At 41.2% G+C, this 20,681-nt stretch overlaps 1 protein-coding gene across 1 annotated transcript in view; it reads left to right on the top strand.

Annotated features, from left to right (window-relative positions):
* Window positions 1-20,681, top strand: part of LOC136693823 (latent-transforming growth factor beta-binding protein 2-like) — a 117,982-nt gene that overhangs the window by 33,924 nt on the left and 63,377 nt on the right. Inside the window, exons 4-6 of the mRNA XM_066667011.1 lie at window positions 10,865-11,064; window positions 13,975-14,145; window positions 19,360-19,563. Of these exons, the coding sequence (XP_066523108.1) occupies window positions 10,865-11,064; window positions 13,975-14,145; window positions 19,360-19,563 (575 nt within the window). The remainder of the gene's footprint in view (window positions 1-10,864; window positions 11,065-13,974; window positions 14,146-19,359; window positions 19,564-20,681) is intronic.

Below are 20,681 nucleotides of genomic sequence, written 5' to 3'. Positions count from 1 at the left end.
CGATGGATCTGGTACTGAGATAAACAGTTTTTTTAATGTCAGAATTGTCTTTTTATGGCTTATGAAAGGGGTTTAAGGGGTTTAAGTTGTTCTGTATATCACAGTTGTTTCTTTCTAAAATGCTGGACTACAGAACCAAAACAACACAAACGGTGCCACAGTCTAGTTACACACACTCTGAGCAGACGGGAAAGACCTAACAGTGTTTCTTAAATCTCTCATGCCACAAACTAGCAGCTCAGTTGAGTCCTGCTCATTAGAATGACCACGAGAGATTAAACTTTCCCGAAGGGCTGCAATTTACATCCATGCTTTGAAGTGACAGAAACCTCTGGGTTATTTTAGGTTTGCTCCACTGAGGACAAAGACCATAGCAGCTCGCTTCTGTGAAAATCCCAATGATGTCAAGAGAAATGTGTCTGACATATATTGAGGGGGGAAAATTTTATAGTTTATGTGACAGAGTCATGGTAAATGTTATGGTAAAAGGGCCTCATTGAAAAGAGCATGGGAGCAACCTCAGACTCTACATATATTGCCTGGGAACATGGAACTGTCAGTTAGGGTTGGTTGACCACTAAGAGGGCAGCTGGGTGTTATTTTTGTGAGTAATACCGGATCATAATGTGAAAACGGCATGGCTACCGCACCCATATTGCCTCCCTGACATTTCATTTAGAACTTCCCAGAGATTTCCAAAAATGAAAAGGATTAGCTAATCTTATCCAGTAACACGTTGTTTGATGTGTTTCTCTGTCCATGAGAGCATAAGTGTAGGATAATGCTGTGGCAATGTAAAAAATAGACTTGTCACAAGTGATTACGATAATTTGACTGTTATCATGTTCAGGGATCCTGGAAACGTTACACTGTATTTTTCTTCATAAATCATTATGACACATATCTCATTTTGGGCCTGGACTCATTAAAAACAGTTGTGATATTCAGGTTCTTGTGTGCTTCTGGTACAGATTTACAGTGGTTGCGTAAGTAAAATTTCAGTAATCAAGCTTCCTACAGGTTACAGTCTAATTTTTTCCCATGGCAAGGTGGGCTGGGATTATCTCATAACTACAAAGCAGCTGAACAAGACCAGTAAAGGGCAGTGTAACAAGACATTTCCTGCTTTACTTTGCTTGACCTTTAAACACTCCATGATTGTTTATTGTCCAGTAACTTCATTCATTCATTCATTCATTGTGTCTGTAACTGCTTATCCAGTTCAGGGTCGTGGTGGTTCCGGAGCCTACCCACAGACTTTCACACATTCACTCACACCTACGGACACTTTAGAGTCAACAATCCAGAGTCGAGTGCCTGGAGGAAACCCACGCGGATAAAGGGAGAACACAGAAAAATCCTCCTGGAGCGGAACTCAAACCCACAACTTCCAGATTCCTGGAGCTGTGTGACTGCAACACTACCTCTTGCACCACAGTGCTGCCCTTCCAGTGACATCATAATCCAAAATGCAACTTTTTTCTCTGATATTTGGTTTCCATGTGAATGATATTTAAATTGTTTGTGCTCTGATTGACTGGTTTATATCCTGCAAAGGACTAGCACCCCTCCAGGGTGTGTTCCTGCCTTGCGCCTAGTGACTCCAGGTGGGCTCCAGACCCACCACGTCTCCTGAACTGCATAAGCGGTTACAGACAATGAATAAATGAGGTAATATTTACTTGGCCAACTAGCATTTCAGATGAAAAGTGTTCCTTGGGCAAGATTCGTAACTCTGCATTCACCTCTTCTGCTTTTACCGATGTACTAATTTATTTATGTTCATTTTGTTCCTGTGACATTTTATGACATTTAGCAATGTTTCAGGTAATGATGCATTTGACAAAAACAAATGTGCTGTTGTTGTTACTCTGTAAGGTTTGAGTTTAAAATCTTTTTATTAATGATCTCTGCAAGATCATGAATGTGTTTCAAGTGTTAATTAGAATTATTTGCTGTATCTCACAATAATTTGTTTCTTCAGTATATGACTGGTGATTGTGTTTACATGCACAACTGGTATGATGCTATAAGAAAGAGCAGTATTGCAGACTTAAACATGTGCTTGGAAGATATTTAGTCTCTAGTATAAGCAACAGTGGTGGACTTTGAAGGCCAAAGCACCATAATTTTTTTAATGTGTTTTCTATGACCTTTATCATAGGTCCAATGGGCTGTGAAAGCAGAGCGGGTTTCAGTTTAAAGTAATAAAAGCAAAATATGAACTGGCACAGTCTGTTTGTGTAAAAACTGCTTGAAAATTAAGTGTAAGGGCAACTCTGAAGTATTTTTATAATTATATAATCTGTATGTTTTACTGCTTCATAGCTTCATTTGGGCATTCATGTTTATTCTAAAAACAAGCAAATGACTTGGAATATTTTTAGTCCAAAGACACTTAAAATTCCAGAGTTGGAACTATTGTACAATTTTTAAAGTTGGAAGCAATAAGATTTTGTACAAAATGTCTCCTGTTTCAGTGACAAGCCACAAAGCTTGTGTTATTTGCCAAAGATCTGCTCCTCTAAATTAGTCTGATGTTCTGCATGTTCAGTTTGTAGCTTTGAAATAATGATGCTTTTTTAGTGTATTTATTTTTTAAGACATCTTTGTGCAAACTTGGATTTCCACTTGCCCTCCAACACTTACTGGCCTCTTTGATTGCTGCTAATTATGCCAAGCTCAGAATTCCATTTGGAGGAATCGCCAGTTCATTAAGAGGGGAACAACAACATTAAGAGTATTGTGTAAATATTATTAAATCTTTTCCTTCTACTTTTTTTCAGATGTTATTTGTTGTGACGGAGAGTCTCTGGGTGCTTAGAACTGTGTGCTGAAATGTTCTAAAGCTCTAGACTGGGGTTTGCCCCCCCCCCCCCCCCCCCTTTCAGGTTATTTCCAGTCCATTGCTAAATTTAAGGACTGGGCATGGGCCGTTTTCACTGTTCCTTTGTTGCTGGCAATTTGAGCACTGTGCACTAAATCCCAGACCAGGCAAGCGATGCCAGAGAGTCCTGTCTGATGTCAGACAGCTTTGTTTAGACAGTCAGTGCATAGCCAAATGACTATTTCCAAGCCCCAAACACAGTGCTCATATCAGGCTATTTCTGCATTAACTGACCGGAGCCAAAATCTGGGACATCAGATGTGGGTTTGGTACTTCCAAACAACTCAGAATGACAAATGGGCTTTGCCCTGGTACAAGAGTTTCCCTGAGCCTACCTCTTGATGTTCAGAGACCATTGCAAACAGTAAAGTCATATTGTACTTATAACGTAGCAGTTAGATGTTGACAGATATGTTTGTTAATGTTACTCATAAATCTGAAGTGTAGGTTTATTTTCACTTACTTGAAATGTAAAATGGTAAACTGTGAACATAATGTTGACTTAAACATGAGGGATGCCAGTGTTGTGCCTAAATGGCATAAAGTATTTTTTTTTTCTTAAGGTAAGACTTCTACACATGAATTTCAAAAATGAAGAAGATAAACATCATGTATGCAACATGGGCGGCATGGTGGCGCAGCAGGTAGTGTCGCAGTCACACCACTCCAGGGACCTCTGGGTCACCCGCTTTGGGTGACTGTCTGTGAGGAGTGTGGTGTTTTCTCCCTGTGTCTGCGTGGGTTTCCTCTGGGTGACTGTCTGAAGAGTGTGATGTGTTCTCCTTGTGTCTGTGTGGGTTTCCCCTGGGTGAGTGTCTGTAAGGAGTGTGATGTGTTCTCCCTGTGTCTGTGTGGGTTTCCTCTGGGTGACTGTCTGTGAGGAGTGTGGTGTGTTCTCCCTGTGTCTGCGTGGGTTTCCTCCGGGTGACTGTCTGTGAGGAGTGTGGTGTGTTCTCCCTGTGTCTGTGTGGGTTTCCTCTGGGTGAGTGTCTGTGAGGAGTGTGATGTGTTCTCCCTGTGTCTGTGTGGGTTTCCTCTGGGTGAGTGTCTGTGAGGAGTGTGATGTGTTCTCCCTGTGTCTGTGTGGGTTTCCTCTGGGTGACTGTCTGTGAGGAGTGTGGTGTGTTCTCCCTGTGTCTGCGTGGGTTTCCTCTGGGTGACTGTATGAAGAGTGTGATGTGTTCTCCCTGTGTCTGTGTGGGTTTCCTCTGGGTGAGTGTCTGTGAGGAGTGTGATATGTTCTCCCTGTGTCTGCGTGGGTTTCCTCCGGGTGACTGTCTGTGAGGAGTGTGATGTGTTCTCCCTGTGTCTGTGTAGGTTTCCTCTGGGTGAGTGTCTGTGAGGAGTGTGATATGTTCTCCCTGTGTCTGCGTGGGTTTCCTCCGGGTGACTGTCTGTGAGGAGTGTGGTGTGTTCTCCCTGTGTCTGCGTGGGTTTCTTCTGGGTGACTGTCTGAAGAGTGTGATGTGTTCTCCCTGTGTCTGTGTGGGTTTCCTCTGGGTGAGTGTCTGTGAGGAGTGTGATGTGTTCTCCCTGTGTCTGTGTGGGTTTCCTCTGGGTGAGTGTCTGTGAGGAGTGTGATATGTTCTCCCTGTGTCTGAGTGGGTTTCCTCTGGGTGACTGTCTGTGAGGAGTGTGGTGTGTTCTCCCTGTGTCTGCATGGGTTTCCTCCGGGTGACTGTCTGTGAGGAGTGTGGTGTGTTCTCCCTGTGTCTGCATGGGTTTCCTCCGGGTGACTGTCTGTGAGGAGTGTGGTGTGTTCTCCCTGTGTCTTCGTGGGTTTCCTTCAGGTGACTGTCTGTGAGGAGTGTGGTTTGTTCTGTGTGGGTTTCCTCTGGGTGACTGTCTGTGAGGAGTGTGTTGTGTTCTCCCTGTGTCTGTGTGGGTTTCCTCTGGGTGAGTGTCTGTGAGGAGTGTGTTGTGTTCTCCCTGTGTCTGTGTGGGTTTCCTCTGGGTGAGTGTCTGTGAGGAGTGTGGTGTGTTCTCCCTGTGTCTGCGTGGGTTTCCTCCGGGTGACTGTCTGTGAGGAGTGTGGTGTGTTCTCCCTGTGTCTGCGTGGGTTTCTTCTGGGTGACTGTCTGAAGAGTGTGATGTGTTCTCCCTGTGTCTGTGTGGGTTTCCTCTGGGTGAGTGTCTGTGAGGAGTGTGATGTGTTCTCCCTGTGTCTGTGTGGGTTTCCTCTGGGTGAGTGTCTGTGAGGAGTGTGATATGTTCTCCCTGTGTCTGAGTGGGTTTCCTCTGGGTGACTGTCTGTGAGGAGTGTGGTGTGTTCTCCCTGTGTCTGTGTGGGTTTCCTCCGGGTGAGTGTCTGTGAGGAGTGTGGTGTGTTCTCCCTGTGTCTGTGTGGGTTTCCTCTGGGTGACTGTCTGTGAGGAGTGTGGTGTGTTCTCCCTGTGTCTGCGTGGGTTTCCTTCAGGTGACTGTCTGTGAGGAGTGTGGTTTGTTCTGTGTGGGTTTCCTCTGGGTGACTGTCTGTGAGGAGTGTGTTGTGTTCTCTCTGTGTCTGCGTGGGTTTCCTCTGGGTGACTGTCTGTGAGGAGTGTGTTGTGTTCTCTCTGTGTCTGGCATGGGTTTCCCCCGGGTGACTGTCTGTGAGGAGTGTGTTGTGTTCTCTCTGTGTCTGCATGGGTTTCCTCCGGGTGACGGTCTGTGAGGAGTGTGGTGTGTTCTCCCTGTGTCTGCATTGGTTTCCTCCAGGTGACTGTCTGTGAGGAGTGTGGTGTGTTCTCTCTGTGTCTGCGTGGGTTTCCTCCGGGTGACTGTCTGTGAGGAGTGTGGCGTGTTCTCTCTGTACTCTTGGAAAAAGATCTTCTTAAAAAGATGCAAATGCCTGACTGCTGAGGCGATACTATGGGAAAGCGAGAGCCAAAAAAACTGCTGTATGTAGGAACACACTGGAACATAAACAAGGAGAGATGTTTTCATTTGCTCAGCAGTTAACATCATTAGTTATTTCCCAGGCCTAGTTAAACTCATTTAGTAGCGTGCTATACCTCAGGGATGATGAACTAATGCTATCACTTCCAGATGACCAGATCACTTCCACTGCTACACCCATGAACTGCCTCTCCTCCATCAGGTGCTGTTTCAGAGCTTTGAACTCAAACTGTCTTGTGTACTTAAGGTCCTTGGTGACATGACTGCGTTTTGATTTCTCTGCAGTGAGTTTTAAGGGTTGTAAAGTAGAAGCAGACTTACTTGGTGCACTGGGAGTTTCACAACATGGAGCAAACGTTCAAGTTAATCCAGATCTCACACTGCCGTAGTTTAGCCCTGCTTCTTAGCTGATGAAATTATATGCTCATATCATCAGTGCAGGTGTCTGGAGAGCATGAAGAATATGAAGAATATTTAGAGGCATTTCAGGTAATATTTGATGATGGGCATGTTGGCCATTCATCCTAGACTGCATTTGAAAAAAGTGATCTTGTTGCATTCCACAGAAACGATATACAGAGCCAACAAATCTTTCACAAACATGCCTTCAACTTAGCGATCCCTTCACTCATCACACACCCGCCTCTGTCTCACTGTCCGACTCCTATTAAGTTGCTGGAAAGTAGTGTGTGGTCAGATTATTCCTGAGGATCTTCTGTTTCTTCTGTGTTGCTTTTCTTGAGAATGGCCAGGGCTTTTCCACACATGAAGTCCACATGCTTTCCTTTAAGTTCAGCCAAAAAAGCAACTCAGTGTCCATGTGTTTTGAAAGACAAGACACTTGTTATCGAGTTTCCTTCACTTAATTAGACATTCTTGCAAACTAGAACTTATTGAACCCAGAGATGCAGATGTTGGTTGAAGCTGCAGTCATGGTCTTGCGACCAATTGAACAATGTTCATTGTATTTGCATAAAATACAATGGTTATAGCAATAAAGCCAGAACATAGTCAGTAAAAATGTATAGCATATATGGTGGATCTAGGGAGGGCTGTTTAATGGCCCATGAGCGAGAAGTTCCCCACCATGTTCTAGACCTTCACCAATCTTCATATGTCATCAGGGTATTCAGCACTGACACTGGAGGTTTAAAACCTCCTGCAGCACCGCTGTGTCTTATAACATGCCACCACTACATCAGTAAAACTGCATTGCTAAGAAAGACCCACCACCTGAATAATGCCTGTTCTGTGGTGGCCTGAGCATTGAAGCATGGAAGACGGCTAATAGTGTACACAAAGTAATCAATGAACTACATTCTGCAATTGTAAATCTAAAAAGGGCTCCTATATGACAGGGCTGATAAAACACACAATGAGTGAAGAAACTAGGTATTTTTATCAGTATACTTCCTATCAATATTAAAGTCACACTAACAAAATCAGATCAATATTACTTCACTGTGATATACACTGACAGTGTACAAAGTGGTCAGTTAACACCACAAGTTCTCTAACAGTTGTAAAACATGAGGCTTAGGAGCATGTTGGGATGTTCAGGACTTTGATAAAAAAAAAATCTTTGTTTGCATGCTGGAAACAGTAGACAGTGGTCTAATATGTTAACAGAGCCCCAGTGTCTTTGAATATCTAAAAACAAAAAGCAGCAAGAAAAACAAAGTGTCTCAGCTTGATGTGCTAGGCTTTCTCTCTCTGTTCACGGCAGAGAAAAGGTATCTGGAGTTGTTTAGACAATAGAGAGACCTCCAAATGTTGAAAAGCATGTACAGAGAAGACACATGGGTAATGTTGACTCATTTTTTTGTGTCAAATCAGGAGGCCACTAAAGGCTTGGAAATAAACACAGACTGAAAGTGTTGAGTGCTGAGTTTGAACTTGAGTTAAAATTTACATACAAGTAAAAATTCAGCCATGTACAAACAACAGTTGTTTTTGTCCTCAAACATAACATTCCAACTTTAACAGCCCAATCTTTAGAACGTAAACAATTCAGAGAGAACAGGACCTCCCAGAATTGTCAGTGTTGTCTTTAAGTAAGAGTGACATCCTTGTGTAACTTAATTATTAAGATAAGACAAAGAAAGATAGATATGAGGGTGGGGCAGTTTTGATTGAACTGGACAACCCTCACTTTTAGTGAGCGTTAGACATAGTCGGTGACATGACTGTTATTTTCCATTGCATTCTGTGATCTTGCTAGTGTAAGGGTCCACATTGCCTAGCTATTGGACGTCCATTGTATTGACTGTATTGGCTACATTGACTACATGTTCAGATGTGTTTTCTAATCAGTTTTGTATGCATTTGTTTTAAGTCATGCATGTCTGTAGCTTTGTGTGGGTTGTTTAGAGTTGTTTAACTCAAGGTGTGGTTCTCAGTCTTAGCCAGATGAATCCAAAGACAAAATCCAAAGCGGGAAGAATGCTTTAATCAATTGTAAAGTAACAACTTTTGGGCTTTGTCCCAGTTGAATTGAGTGAGGAAGTGTGACCGACAATTTGAAATAACACTTTTTAAACACACTCCACAAAGTTTTCCTTACCCCCTTATGTAATTGGATTTGCCTTCTGGGATCCCAGAAACCATGACTTGGAGGTTGCATGGCTCTCGTCATGCTCTTACGGTGCTCCAAGGGACCCATGATGTGTAGAGTATGTGTGATTTTTCTTTGGAATGACCTTAAGTTTTTGGTCTCATTTAGAAAAGTTAGAACTCCTTCTTCTTCAGAGTCAACGAGGGAATAAATGCTCATTATTTATCTTTTCAGGCAGAAAAATAAATATACACAAAGAGGAGCAAATTGAATAAATCGTTCCACTAATTCAATCATTTTGCACCAAATGACTCGTCCACATTATAATTATGTACATTCGCCAATATTTTATGTTTAAAAGCTTTTTTCCCCTCCCCATTACAATTTGGAAAATGTCATCTTGGCAATGGACTTTTCGGATTGCCTCTTGTTCACCCAGAGCATCCAAGGGGTTTTCTTTCATTGTAATGCATTAAACCTTGATGTCATGAAGATGATATCAAATAAAGAAAATGAGACCTGTTTTTCCAAATATAGGGAGGACAGTGGTGACCTCATACAGAGAGGAAATGGACCAAGATTGCAGGGCAAGACATTTAATGGAGCACAACAAGATCAGCCAGGTGTTTCACAAAGCCAAAGGAGAAAAAGATCGGTAGAATAGGCTCAGGCTATTTCACATTGGCCAATCGGTATCAAGACTGATAGCACCGTGTTATTTTCCTGCATCCTCTTCTCTATAAAGCATGTGGCTGTTGTGTCTAGCTGCTGAGAACTGGGTCAGCAGCTGTCTGCTTGGTGTTTCTTGGTTTTGCTGAAGGATGCCATGACAAACCATTATCAAATGTTTTTTCAGTCTTGCTTTTCATTGTTGGCCCTGTTACAATGGCAGTAAATATGTAGCCTGGACTCTTCAGGACTCCCAACATGCTGGGACTCGCCTCCGAGTATTCAGCTATATAAGAAATTGTGTTTGTGTGTGAGTTTGTCAGTGTAGGTGTTGGGAGGAATTTTGTAAGACTTTGTTTAAGCATGCCATCTAGACAGATAGATAATAATAGAGTTTATTGGCCCTTATCTTCTGTCTGGTACTCACGTGATGTAGGCAAATGAAGGCCATGTCCCTGTTTTACATGTAGACCACAGCTTTGCTTTGTATGCTGAGTTCAAGAAGTAAAGGTTTTTCTTCACTGAATCTTAATTATACTTTATGCTCTCAGCAGTTTTTTGAGGCAAAATGTAGTGGAGAATCTCTTAAAAAACAATAAACTCTTTTAATGCTATTAACATTTAGAAACCTTTAGTTAATTTCAATTTATTGTAATCTGTATGTATTGGTATTGATGTCTAGAAGATGTATTTAGAAGGAATTTATTTGCTTTTTATTTTAAAAATACAAAGGTAAGACATTATATCTAATCAAAACATGCTTTTGCTATCACTTGTGATTTCTAAATTCAACAGATATATTCAACACTACTCTATGATTACTAACTACTACTAACAGTTATCATGCATTGTTTCAGTATGCCGTCACAGTACTCTCGGTGCCTATGATTTGTCAGGTTGTTTCAGCACCTGTAATTACTCAGACGTCATTCAGCCAGTTTAGCCAGTGCAACAAAACTCCTGTAATTTGTTACATCATTGTTTATTAGCATGGACCCTTTGTACTTACATTTTTGGATTTTGGTGTAGACAGAATACAAATAAACATAAAATATTAATTCACAGTCTTTTTTGATTGGCTTATTTCAGAGGCCAAGATTGAGGTTGTAAAGGCCCATTAAATTTATTCCCGTCCATTTAATCTTCTGCTTAATTTGTGATTACCTACAACGGAAAGCCAGTGCTAACTAGCTCAGTCATCTCATGCTTTATTTTCTGCTAATCAGCAATAACTGTTAATTTATTATGGAATGGTGTAAATATTACACAGAAAGCTTCAATTAGTTTGTTCAGCTTGTACTCATTTGACATGCTCCAGATGTCGAAAGCCTGAAAAAGGCCTCACTGAGCAGAAGAGATGGCTCTTGATTCAGTTAGTCAAACATTATGTCCAAATTATGGCATCAGATCTATAGAATCTATTAGCTAATGCAATGACCTAAGATGAAGTGCATTCATATCTTCTCTCTCTCTCTCTCTCTCTCTCTCTCTCTCTCTCTCTCTCTCTCTCAATCACACACACACACACACGTGTTGGTACAGTTACTGTTTCATTTATTGTCAACATTGAAGGATGAAATTGGATTAGTTTATTGTTTGTGTATCATTTGAACTGCGTGGTAGGGGAACGTTCCTGTTCTTCATGATTTATAAATGGAAATGACTGTTTAGCAAGTAGCAGTGTGTTTAAATAAGTAAATAAATAAACAAATAAATAAATGGAGTAATTTTTGACAGATTAGGAACTATCTAGTGTGAAGGTTTTCCAGTCAATTGTTGCCTTTGATTTGCACATGTTTTATTTTTGAGTGCATCATTATAGCCATATAACAACGGCACTCCTGCCTAACCTCCAGGACCTGATTTTATTTTCTCAGGACACAGGTCAGACGGGGCTCTCCAGACATTTCCTCACAACAGACTGGATCATCCAGGACAGTCAAACGTTACCCTTCATCTTCTGGTCCCATCACATCCAACGCTCTGCCCAGCAGCCATGGATACACCCACACTCAGCACCGCTCATCTTCCAGTGGTCAGCCACAGGACTCCCACAGCAACGCTGTGCCTGCAGCAGGTTATAACCTCAGCTATTCTCATACATTGCCATCACTAGAGGTCGTATCCATGGGGCAGCAATGTCTATGGGTACAGTGGATACTCTTGTTAGTTGATAGAGGGAGCTCAGGCTCTTGCCTGCTGTTTTCACTTTGCACACACAAGCACATACCTCACCAAAACATATATATATATATATATATATATATATATAATTTTATAACAAATTATTTAATGGTCAATTGGACTTAAACATATTTAAATAAGAGGTGGTCTATTATTGGACAGTATTGCAATACGTGTCAACCTGAAACCAACCCTTAACTTGACTACAATAATCAAACAGAAAGGTAAATGAACAATAACAAAATGGACTATTTCTGCTCACCCAGTTTTTCACTTGATTTATTACAAAATTATGTTTGAGACCCTGTGACTTCTTGATTTCTGTCATAGAACCACCAACCTTTTCATATATAGCCCTTGATGCCTTGTGGCCTGGTTCTCTTTCAGTGACCAAAATTTGAAAGCATGCACTACAAACCTGGGACAATATGACATGTTCTGAGCCATACTCTCGCTTCTGTTACAACCCTGTCTAATGTCAGGTCGAGAGCGAGAAACAGACTGCTATGTCAAATAGAATGAACCAGTAATCTGCATATTTTTTCAGGTAGCAAATAAATTACAACCCAATGTAGAGCCCTTATCTAGCAACAGAACAAACAAAAGAAATGACAAATTCCCTAACCCCCTAGCCAGATCAAAACAGATGGAAAATAGGTCCAAACCAATATTTTCAACATTCACAAATTTATACAACTATATACAAGAAATATTTACAACAATAATCTATCCAAAAGTTGCCAAGCAGGACCAGAGAGCACAGATCAGAACATGCTTAAAATGAAAATTGAAACACAAAACTCAGAGAACAGAACCGAAACAAGACAGCAGTCTGCAGCTAGAGATTTGTGTCAGCTTTAAGTCAGGCAGGATCAGGGTAAGCCAGCCAGTCAGGAGCTAACAGCAGCTAACAAGTAATGAGCCTCCTACCAGGAAGGTCATTAGATCCACTTGGATCCAGGTTCAAGGCTGGGATTTTAAAATGTCTGGCTCATACACACCTATCCCTGCAACTGATAGTACCCCAGCCAAACCAGGCGTGGCATCATACCGGCCAGTCATTGTAAAATCCTGGTCTGTAACCTGGATCAAAGATCCGGATTTGAAGACTCCAGCTCTAGGGTGAGTAACACCTGAAACATGAAAGAAATACAAAACAGCCTTAACAGCGCACAAGTAGGGTTGTAAAAATTCAAAGCCTCCTCTTCACACCACTCTGTTCCACAACAGAGCTGGAAAGTTTTGACTAATTTATGAAATGTGATAAGTGCTATCCAGGTAAATGAATGCCTACAAAAAAGGAGAAAAAGAAAGCTGTATATACATTCATTCATTCATTATCTGTAACCGCTTATCCAATTTAGGGTCACGGTGTGTCCAGAGCCTACCTGGAATCACTGGGCGCAAGGTGGGAATACACCCTGGAGGGGGCACCAGTCCTTCACAGGGCGCTGTATATACACACTCTCTAAAAACATTCCCAACAACAATATGGAAGTGATGGTTTCTTTCCAGTTTAATCCTCACAGACACATTTTTCTGTGTAAACCTGGAAAAAAATGGCAACTTTTGATCTGTGTACTCTGCCTTCAAAGCTTCCCTTTCACCCTTCTCTCTTCCTCATTAGAGCTAGTAATCTTGTGTAATTTGAGTAAGTGATAAGTGCCATTCAAATAAATAAATTTGACTTACAATTTGTTAAAAAGGAATTATAGAAATTCGATTAAAGTGTTAAATTCTCTGTTTAGGCCTAAGACTACAGCTCCCTGCTTTAGACTTGTGACTGTGATCAAACAACTCATCAGCATCTCTTGGTCTTTTATGTTGAGCTTGAGTCCTATAAAGATGTTAAGCACAGTTTAATTATAACTACTGCAATAATACTTCTTTAAAAAGGCTTTAGTTTCACCTTATTACAGTCTGAGCCCTGCTTCAAAACACTGACACGTCGTAAACCAGCAAAAATTTGCACTTGGAGATGTCAAATGTTGTCAAAATTTGTCATGGCAGGTTATGTTCACATGGTCTTAATATCATTTGTGATAACTGATATGACAGATGCCATAATGTTAGTGTCGTTACATTACATTACATGCTAATTTGTGTTATGTTTACTCCAGCTGGCCGTCATGATGTCAACTATCACAACGTGTCATGACTGTTGCCAGTAATTGTAATGACATATTACTGCTCAAAATCTTTCTTGAAACACATGGTAGCGTATGACATCAGTTATGACATGTTTATTAAAATCTCTATTGGTCACTAAATGTAGCTGTCAGCCAGGCCCTGATGTACCATTTCTAACAACACTCCAAAAGTCTTGTTACAGTGATGATTTTTGGCTCGTTTTATCCTCACAAACATAATGTTCTCTGTTTTTTTTTTTTTTCCTCAATTACAGGGCAACAGGAGTTGAACCTGTTCCCACCATTACATGCTGCTTCCCTTTCAACCACAAAGACACACACACACACACAAACACAAATACACGCACACACCCCAAATGCCTTATCCTCATGATAAAGTTTGCTGGAGCTGGGCCCAAGCTTTTAACTGGGCTCTCTTCTCCTCTGGAGAGTTTTTGCAGTGACACATCCTTCCACCAGCTGCAGCGTGCCACTATCCAGGCGCTGGTCTACACACACACACTCACACTCACTTTAACACTGTTATAAACCTCTGTTCTCTCAGTGCCTGGACAAAGGCAGTGTGTGAGTGGCGAAGATGCAGCAGCTGTATTTCTCTCTCGTGTGCGTTCAGCTTCTTCTCTCTCACTGCGGCTCTGATCCTCTCTATCCAGGAGCCAACCTGACCACCGCTGGGGACCGCTTCAAGATCATCTTCACCCCCACCGTGTGTCGGAGGACCTGTACAGGGGGGCGCTGCTACAATAGCTGCGAACGTGGAGACAAGACCACAATATACAGCGAGAGCCAGGGCCCCGTACAAAAGAATCAGGGCTTCAGACTCTGTAAGTGCTTCATTCTCTCTTGTGGTGACTCTTGTGCTCTTTCACAGTTCAGCATAGCTTCCATGGTGTTCCACAGTCTAAATAATAAAGGTGCTACAAAGGGTTCCTTGAGCGATGCCATAGAAGAACCACTTCTTAACCATGTAGGTTAAAGAGATTTTAAAAGTTTACAGAAATTTCACTTGTTATTCTTTATGGAACCAAAATTGTTTCTTCTATAGCATTGCTCCAAAAAACACTTTTGTTGTAGCTTTATTGCATAGTTACAATAATGATAATAGTAATAGTAAAAAAAAAGTTGGGGGGCTGATAAAATAAGGATTGGGTATGGGTTTTTAGAGCCTCTCTCTCTCTCTCTCTCTCTCTCTCTCTCTCTCTCTCTCTCTCTCTCTCTCTCTCTCTCTCTCTCTCTTCTCTCTCTCTCTCTCTCTCTCTCTCTCTCTCTCTCTCTCTCTTTCTCTCTCCCAGTTTCATTCTGTTAGATTTCTTGAATCAATCTTTTTATCTCGTTCTCATCTCTTGGTCTCTCTTACTCTCTCATTTATAATTTGGGTGGGTGCTGGGGAATTGTTGACCACTGTGTTAGATGCTCTCTCTCTCTCTCTCTCTCTCTCTCTCTCTCTCTCTCTCTCTCTCTCAGACTAATTGTCTCATATATACATTTCTGAATTAGTGTTTCCAGCAACATCTTGGATTGTTTCTGAATGGAGTCTTATGTAATTCAACACAATTTTTTTTGGAGAAACGTTCATCCTCTGTGATGCATTCATGGGAACCACCAAAACATGTCATTGATATGAGGACATTTCCCTTCATTTGGTAGTAAAAATTGAAAGTATGCCAAGGAGGAAAGCCATCCTGGTTGGTATTATTTTTTTCAGAATTTTTGAATGGAGTCTTATGCAACTGAACTCATAGTTGTTTTCTTTTCTCTGAAACCTCATTTGTCTCTTTAGAGGTGTTCTGAAAGGAAACACTGAAATTGTGGAAATTGTGAGGTGGAATTCCTTTCTTTTCAGAGAATGAATGGAAAGGGAGTAAAGCAGCTCTGTGGTTGTAAATAGAGAGTGTAGAAGTGGTGGGATATGTTTAAGCCACACATCGTGCTGCGCTGGATTCACACTCCTTCCACACACACTCCCATGTGTGTATGTGTGTGTATGTGGGAAAATGTGTGAGCATGCTTTACACCTCGCTTTGAACTTGAGCATTAACCATTTAAAGCACTCACCAGGAGAGAGAATATGAGAGAGGGTGGTGAAAAAGAGAGAAGGGGAGCGAGGGATTACATTAAAGCCACTATTATCCACCTGGTTTATCCCAAAGCCAGCTCAGGGGGCCCGAGCTGTGGGGAACAATGCTGCGAGACAGGGGGCTGCCACACAGGAAAGCACACACTACCACAGTGGATCTGTGTGTGGTTAATGAAGCATATTTCAGACACAAGTGATCAATTAACACCAATGGAAAGATTGGTGCCATGCCAGGTCTGTCCAGTGGTGCTTTAGTTTGGAACTTCAGTCCTACCCATGTTTCTTTAAATATTTTACCCCCACAGAGTAGGTATGATTTGGGGGGTGGATGATTCTCTGATGATACTGATGTGGTGATGTTTTAGTGTGTATTCTGCTGGTACGAGTGGTTCAGACACAACAGATGCTGCTAAAGTTCTTAAACCCTTCAGTGTCACCGCTTTACTGGAATAGCCCATTAATGAAAAACAATGTGCTGTCCTGTGGGCGGACTCCTGTGTCCACTGATTAAGGGCTAGAAAATTACCAACAAAATGTGTGAAGCATTTGGTATTGCTTTTGGCTTCACATTTACAAGGTGGACCAATAAGGAAAGTGTGTCTGCTACAGTGGACTGCGAGTGGACAAAAGTTTAGGCATACTGCTGTGTCTGATCCACTCATACGAGAATGATCCGGCACCTAAATCAAACCTGTTCTGTGGTGGTCCTGTGGCAGTCCTGACCATTGAAAAACAGGGTGAAAGGGGCCAAAATAAGCATGCAGAGAAACAGATGGACTACAGTCTGTAGTTATAGAACTACAAATAGGGATTGGTGATACGGCCTTAAAATAATATCACAATATTTTTGGGTATTTTCACAATAAAGCGATATGATGAAACAATAAAAAATACTTTTTGTTAATTTCAATAACACAGTATAGCAACAAAAATTGTTATATTAGTATTAATTATAATAAATATATTAAATATCTCAATCATTCAGAGCCACTTTCCATCGTACTTCATTGTGCCTAAACGACTCTTATAAAGAACATATGCCATATTATGGCTAATTGCATGATGTTGTTTGGTAAACATGTTAGAATATCACAATATCAAGATATTGACTTTTTTTAAATCATTTTAAAATGATGCTGATATTATTTCGAAAGATATTGTATGGCACAGCCCTGCTACAAAGTGCTTTCTATAGTAAGTGGAGTCACTATAAACCGTGATTGTAGATACAGGGTATGTGCTCCTAATCCAGTGATCGTTTAGTGTATATCCCAGTCATAGTTGGGTGTGGTGACCTTAGGCTCACATTCGGCTGCTCGAAATGATTGCAATCAAACTGTAAATGTTGTTCCCTGAAGATTAAACAAATTGAAATATTTTGGTTGCAGTGGGTGTATTGTACCTGAATTCAATGATAATAAGGGCGGTCTACAAACATTACAAATTAGTGTAGATTCATTTACACAGCCTACATTTTTAATCAGAAGAACTAGAAGTGATGTTTAACAGACCAGATATACTCAGAATGTCTCTTTGACATGCATATTCTAACTACACTTCATTGTGTTTGTCTGTGTTATTCAGGGATATGTAATGCATTTGCTTGAATTACGAATGTATAAACAGGTTGTTTTTCACATTTGTACTCACATTAATAGCTGTTTGGAACATGTCGGGGTACTCCAAACACTTCAGTGTTTTGGCAGCTCTGGATGTGGAGAAATGCATTCCTGGAACCTAACAACATTTGAGCAACGCAAGAGAAATGCTTGTGCATTTTTTTGATTCCTGTTTCCTTACCGAGATGATCCTGAATCATTAAAAGCCTATAAAATACGGAAATTGTTTGCTGGTGCACCTTGTGTGCTGTTACTAGTGTTTCATTAAGCCCGAGGGGTGGCAGGTAAACACTTATCTCATGCTGGAGTTATGTTCAGACGTCCATGCTGTTAAAGCCTGCCTGAATAACATTGCTTCCTCAGTTCCTCAGTGTTGAACTGTTACTGTACTCCTAAATTTAGACATGCCCTACTTTTTGCTGGGTCTGTTTGGAGATGAGCAGTGAAATCTTGTGGCCGTTATTTGGAGAAGAGACAATGCACAAAAAAATGACACAGGCCATCATGCTTGTGTGCGGTTACTCTGTTGGAGAAGGTAGGAGGCAGAGACAAAAAAAAAGCTGGAATTCATGTCACAGAGTAGTTCCTGCCCCATGCTGTGATGGCTAGTGAGGCTGAATTAATTACTTGCTTTGATACTTTTGGCCAGTCTAATCATGGTGCTTCATTCTTTTTCTTTTTCTTTTTTATTTCTCTTTCTTTCTTTCTCTCTCTCTCTCTCTCTCTCTCTCTCTCTCTCTCTCTCCCTCCCTCCCCTTCACTCTCATCTCTTTTCACATTCAACTTTCAACTTTTTCTCTTGCTCCACCCGCTCTCAATTTTTCTCTTTTACATTTCTTACTTCTTCTCTCCCCGCTTGGCTCTCTCACTCCTCACTCTCTTTGCATATGTCCTTGTTTCAGTCTATTTTTCTCTGCTTTCTCACTCTTTCTGCCATTTCTCCAATTTTGTTTTTCTTTTTTCTCCTACTCTGTCACCCACTCTTACTATCACTCTCAGGAATCAATTCTCTCTCTCTCTCTCTCTCTCTCTCTCTCTCTCTCTCTATCTCTTGTTCTTTCTGTCTCACATTTTCCATAAAAGGCAGCAAGCGAAAACATATTTTGGACAAATAATGAAAGACAAAGACAGAAATTCCAGCTCCGTGTTCCAGTTTCTTCTATTTCATTTTCTTTCATCTGTGTGACTCTCTGTTTTCCCAAACAGTGCTTTTAAAATGACCAGAACATGTGCATTCTTCAGGTCAACAGTGTTTTCGCTGTTTTGGAACTTCACAGCCTCTGTTTTTATTGCACATGCACCTGGGTATTTTTCACTGCAGCTCTTTGAAGTCTGACAGCCAGTAGGTTCAGTTGGCTTGGCTGCTCTTGGTCACAGGTATGTGGGGCATTGGGTGCTCTTGCCAAAAAGATAAGGAGAAATAAAGGGCAGACAAAACTCTCTGTCAAACTCAAGCTGTTGTACCATTCCACTGTTGCTCTCTACAATTGTATGGTTGCAGTTCATAAATCTCACCCTACTCAAAGGCCCTGTCAGGACAGGTTACCCTCAGTTTCTCTTTCTTTCTCTCTTCGAGAGAAGGTTTGAAAGTCTAGCTTGTGGGATTGGAATCGGAATGAATCTGTGTTCATGCTGCATTTGTGGCCATATATTACAGTTACAAAAGTTTATATTTGCACAAGAATCTTAGTTTGACACACTGTACATAGTTGGATAGTTTTACATCCCTATAGTTTCCTCTGGTCCCAGAGTGTTTACATTAACAGCCAGTTCAGTTACAGCAAGTTACAGTATCGGTTTCTTTTGACCTCTAGAACACCCCGCACATGTGCTCAGTTTAAGCCTGCATGAGTTCAGTGGTTTTCTCATGAATTTGTCTGTTCATTGGTATACAGGAAGTTATTAGTGGTCCTCAGGAAGGCATTATTAGTTGAAGGAAGCAAGAGGTCAGGCCAGTAACGTCTGCTCACTCATATGAGGACCATCTTAGTGTGCTTCCCCTGAGGGTGAATTTGAGACTTCGTAAATCCTTTCCTGAACAGGAGCTGTGCTCATGAATGAAGGATGTTGCCTTATACACACAGCAGCCCAACTTCAGGCGCTGTACTGCCCTCATTACTTTGCCCCCTGCTTGTGCCTATTTGTTGTGACTCAGTTTGGTCTGAGGATACATAAATCAGTCCAATTAAAACTGATGTTCTTTTGGTTTGGTGCCATTCTGTTCTCGGGTTAGGTGTGAGTGATACGTTTCAGTTGAACTACTTTTGCACATTTATCTATATCCACGTGATATAAACTTAAATTTAGTTTTATTTGTCTTCATATTTTCTTTTGTTCTCTAGTCTTTTGTCAAATCCCATGCCTGAATGGAGGACGCTGCATTGGACAGAACGAGTGTTGGTGTCCATCAAACTCCACAGGAAAGTTCTGTCACCTTCCTGCTCCCACTCCCAGCAAAGCCACCTCCAGCAGAAGAGCCAGTAGCAATGGAGGACAGAAAGGCTCTTCCCACTCCATGTATACCCTGCCTCTTTCCAACCAGCAAGGTAAAAAAACATGACACACGTTTTCACACTGACCTTATGCAGTAGAGCTTAATAACATGATACATTAGGTGACTGTCAGTAAGCATAACCAGTGTTATGCTTCAAGGGCCAGCAACAATATTTTGGAGCCTTTATTTTGTGGTATTTTGTTTGTTTTATTTGTTTAACGTATGAACATATTCACAGTTCAGCTTACATTTGATTGGGAAGATCCTTTACCTAAAGATATCCTATATTATTTATCTTTTGTTTAATGCTGGGAAATTATTTTTGAGACTTTGACTGCAATCTCGAAGAAATGTTATGCCAGAACTCATTTAGAGAATGTGAGCCACACACTTATAACAAAATGGCACAGAGGGGGAGGGCTTGAGGGGGATGCAGTGTTGCACACCTGTGGCTTCAGAAGTGAGGCTTTCATCCAGCACCTTCTAAGCAACAAAATGGATGAACTGTTACTGTTGGTAAAATCAACCAAAAGACTTCTCCACAACATCTGCTTTGTGCCTCAGTGAGACGTGGTTAAATGAAACTACTCCAGATGCCATGGTGAAGCTGCCCATTCACTGTCTGGAAAACATGGGCTGATGTTTTATACTAATCACAGACGGAGCAGAGCAGAACTTTTTCAATTCTGGGTCAGTTCATGTTCTCCTGAACTGGAAACCCATATAATCAACGTAGGTCATTTTATCTACAACTAATAACGGAATAAAAATAGTTAGAGTTACTGATAGATAGATACATGCCCCACACTGGTACATGACAGTCCTGTATGATATTAACTGACCGATCAGATTGTAAACATTGCGTAAGAGTAATCAGACCTTGTCATCATTATTTGAAGCCTAAAAGATGCCAATCTGCTTGCTGAACCTCCAAAGTATAAACAAAACACTGGACCACTGCTACAACACCATCAAAGATGCATAGAATGCAACCTCCAGTGCTTGGAAACTCTTAACATCCTGTCATTCATCTCATTCCATCACACAAGCAAAAGTTTAGAGCCATCAAGCCTGCAGTGAAATCAGTGCAAGCATGGCCTCATGATACCATAAATATATGAGAGAATGTATGGACCAGCTTCTTCCAACTCAGTTCTGCTACAGCAATCT

Source organism: Hoplias malabaricus, chromosome 1 (genome assembly GCF_029633855.1).
Source record: "Hoplias malabaricus isolate fHopMal1 chromosome 1, fHopMal1.hap1, whole genome shotgun sequence".
In the NCBI taxonomy this organism is placed as follows: domain Eukaryota; kingdom Metazoa; phylum Chordata; class Actinopteri; order Characiformes; family Erythrinidae; genus Hoplias; species Hoplias malabaricus.
The sequence above is the reverse complement of the archived record's forward strand: the minus strand, read 5'-3'. Positions and strand labels throughout refer to the sequence as shown.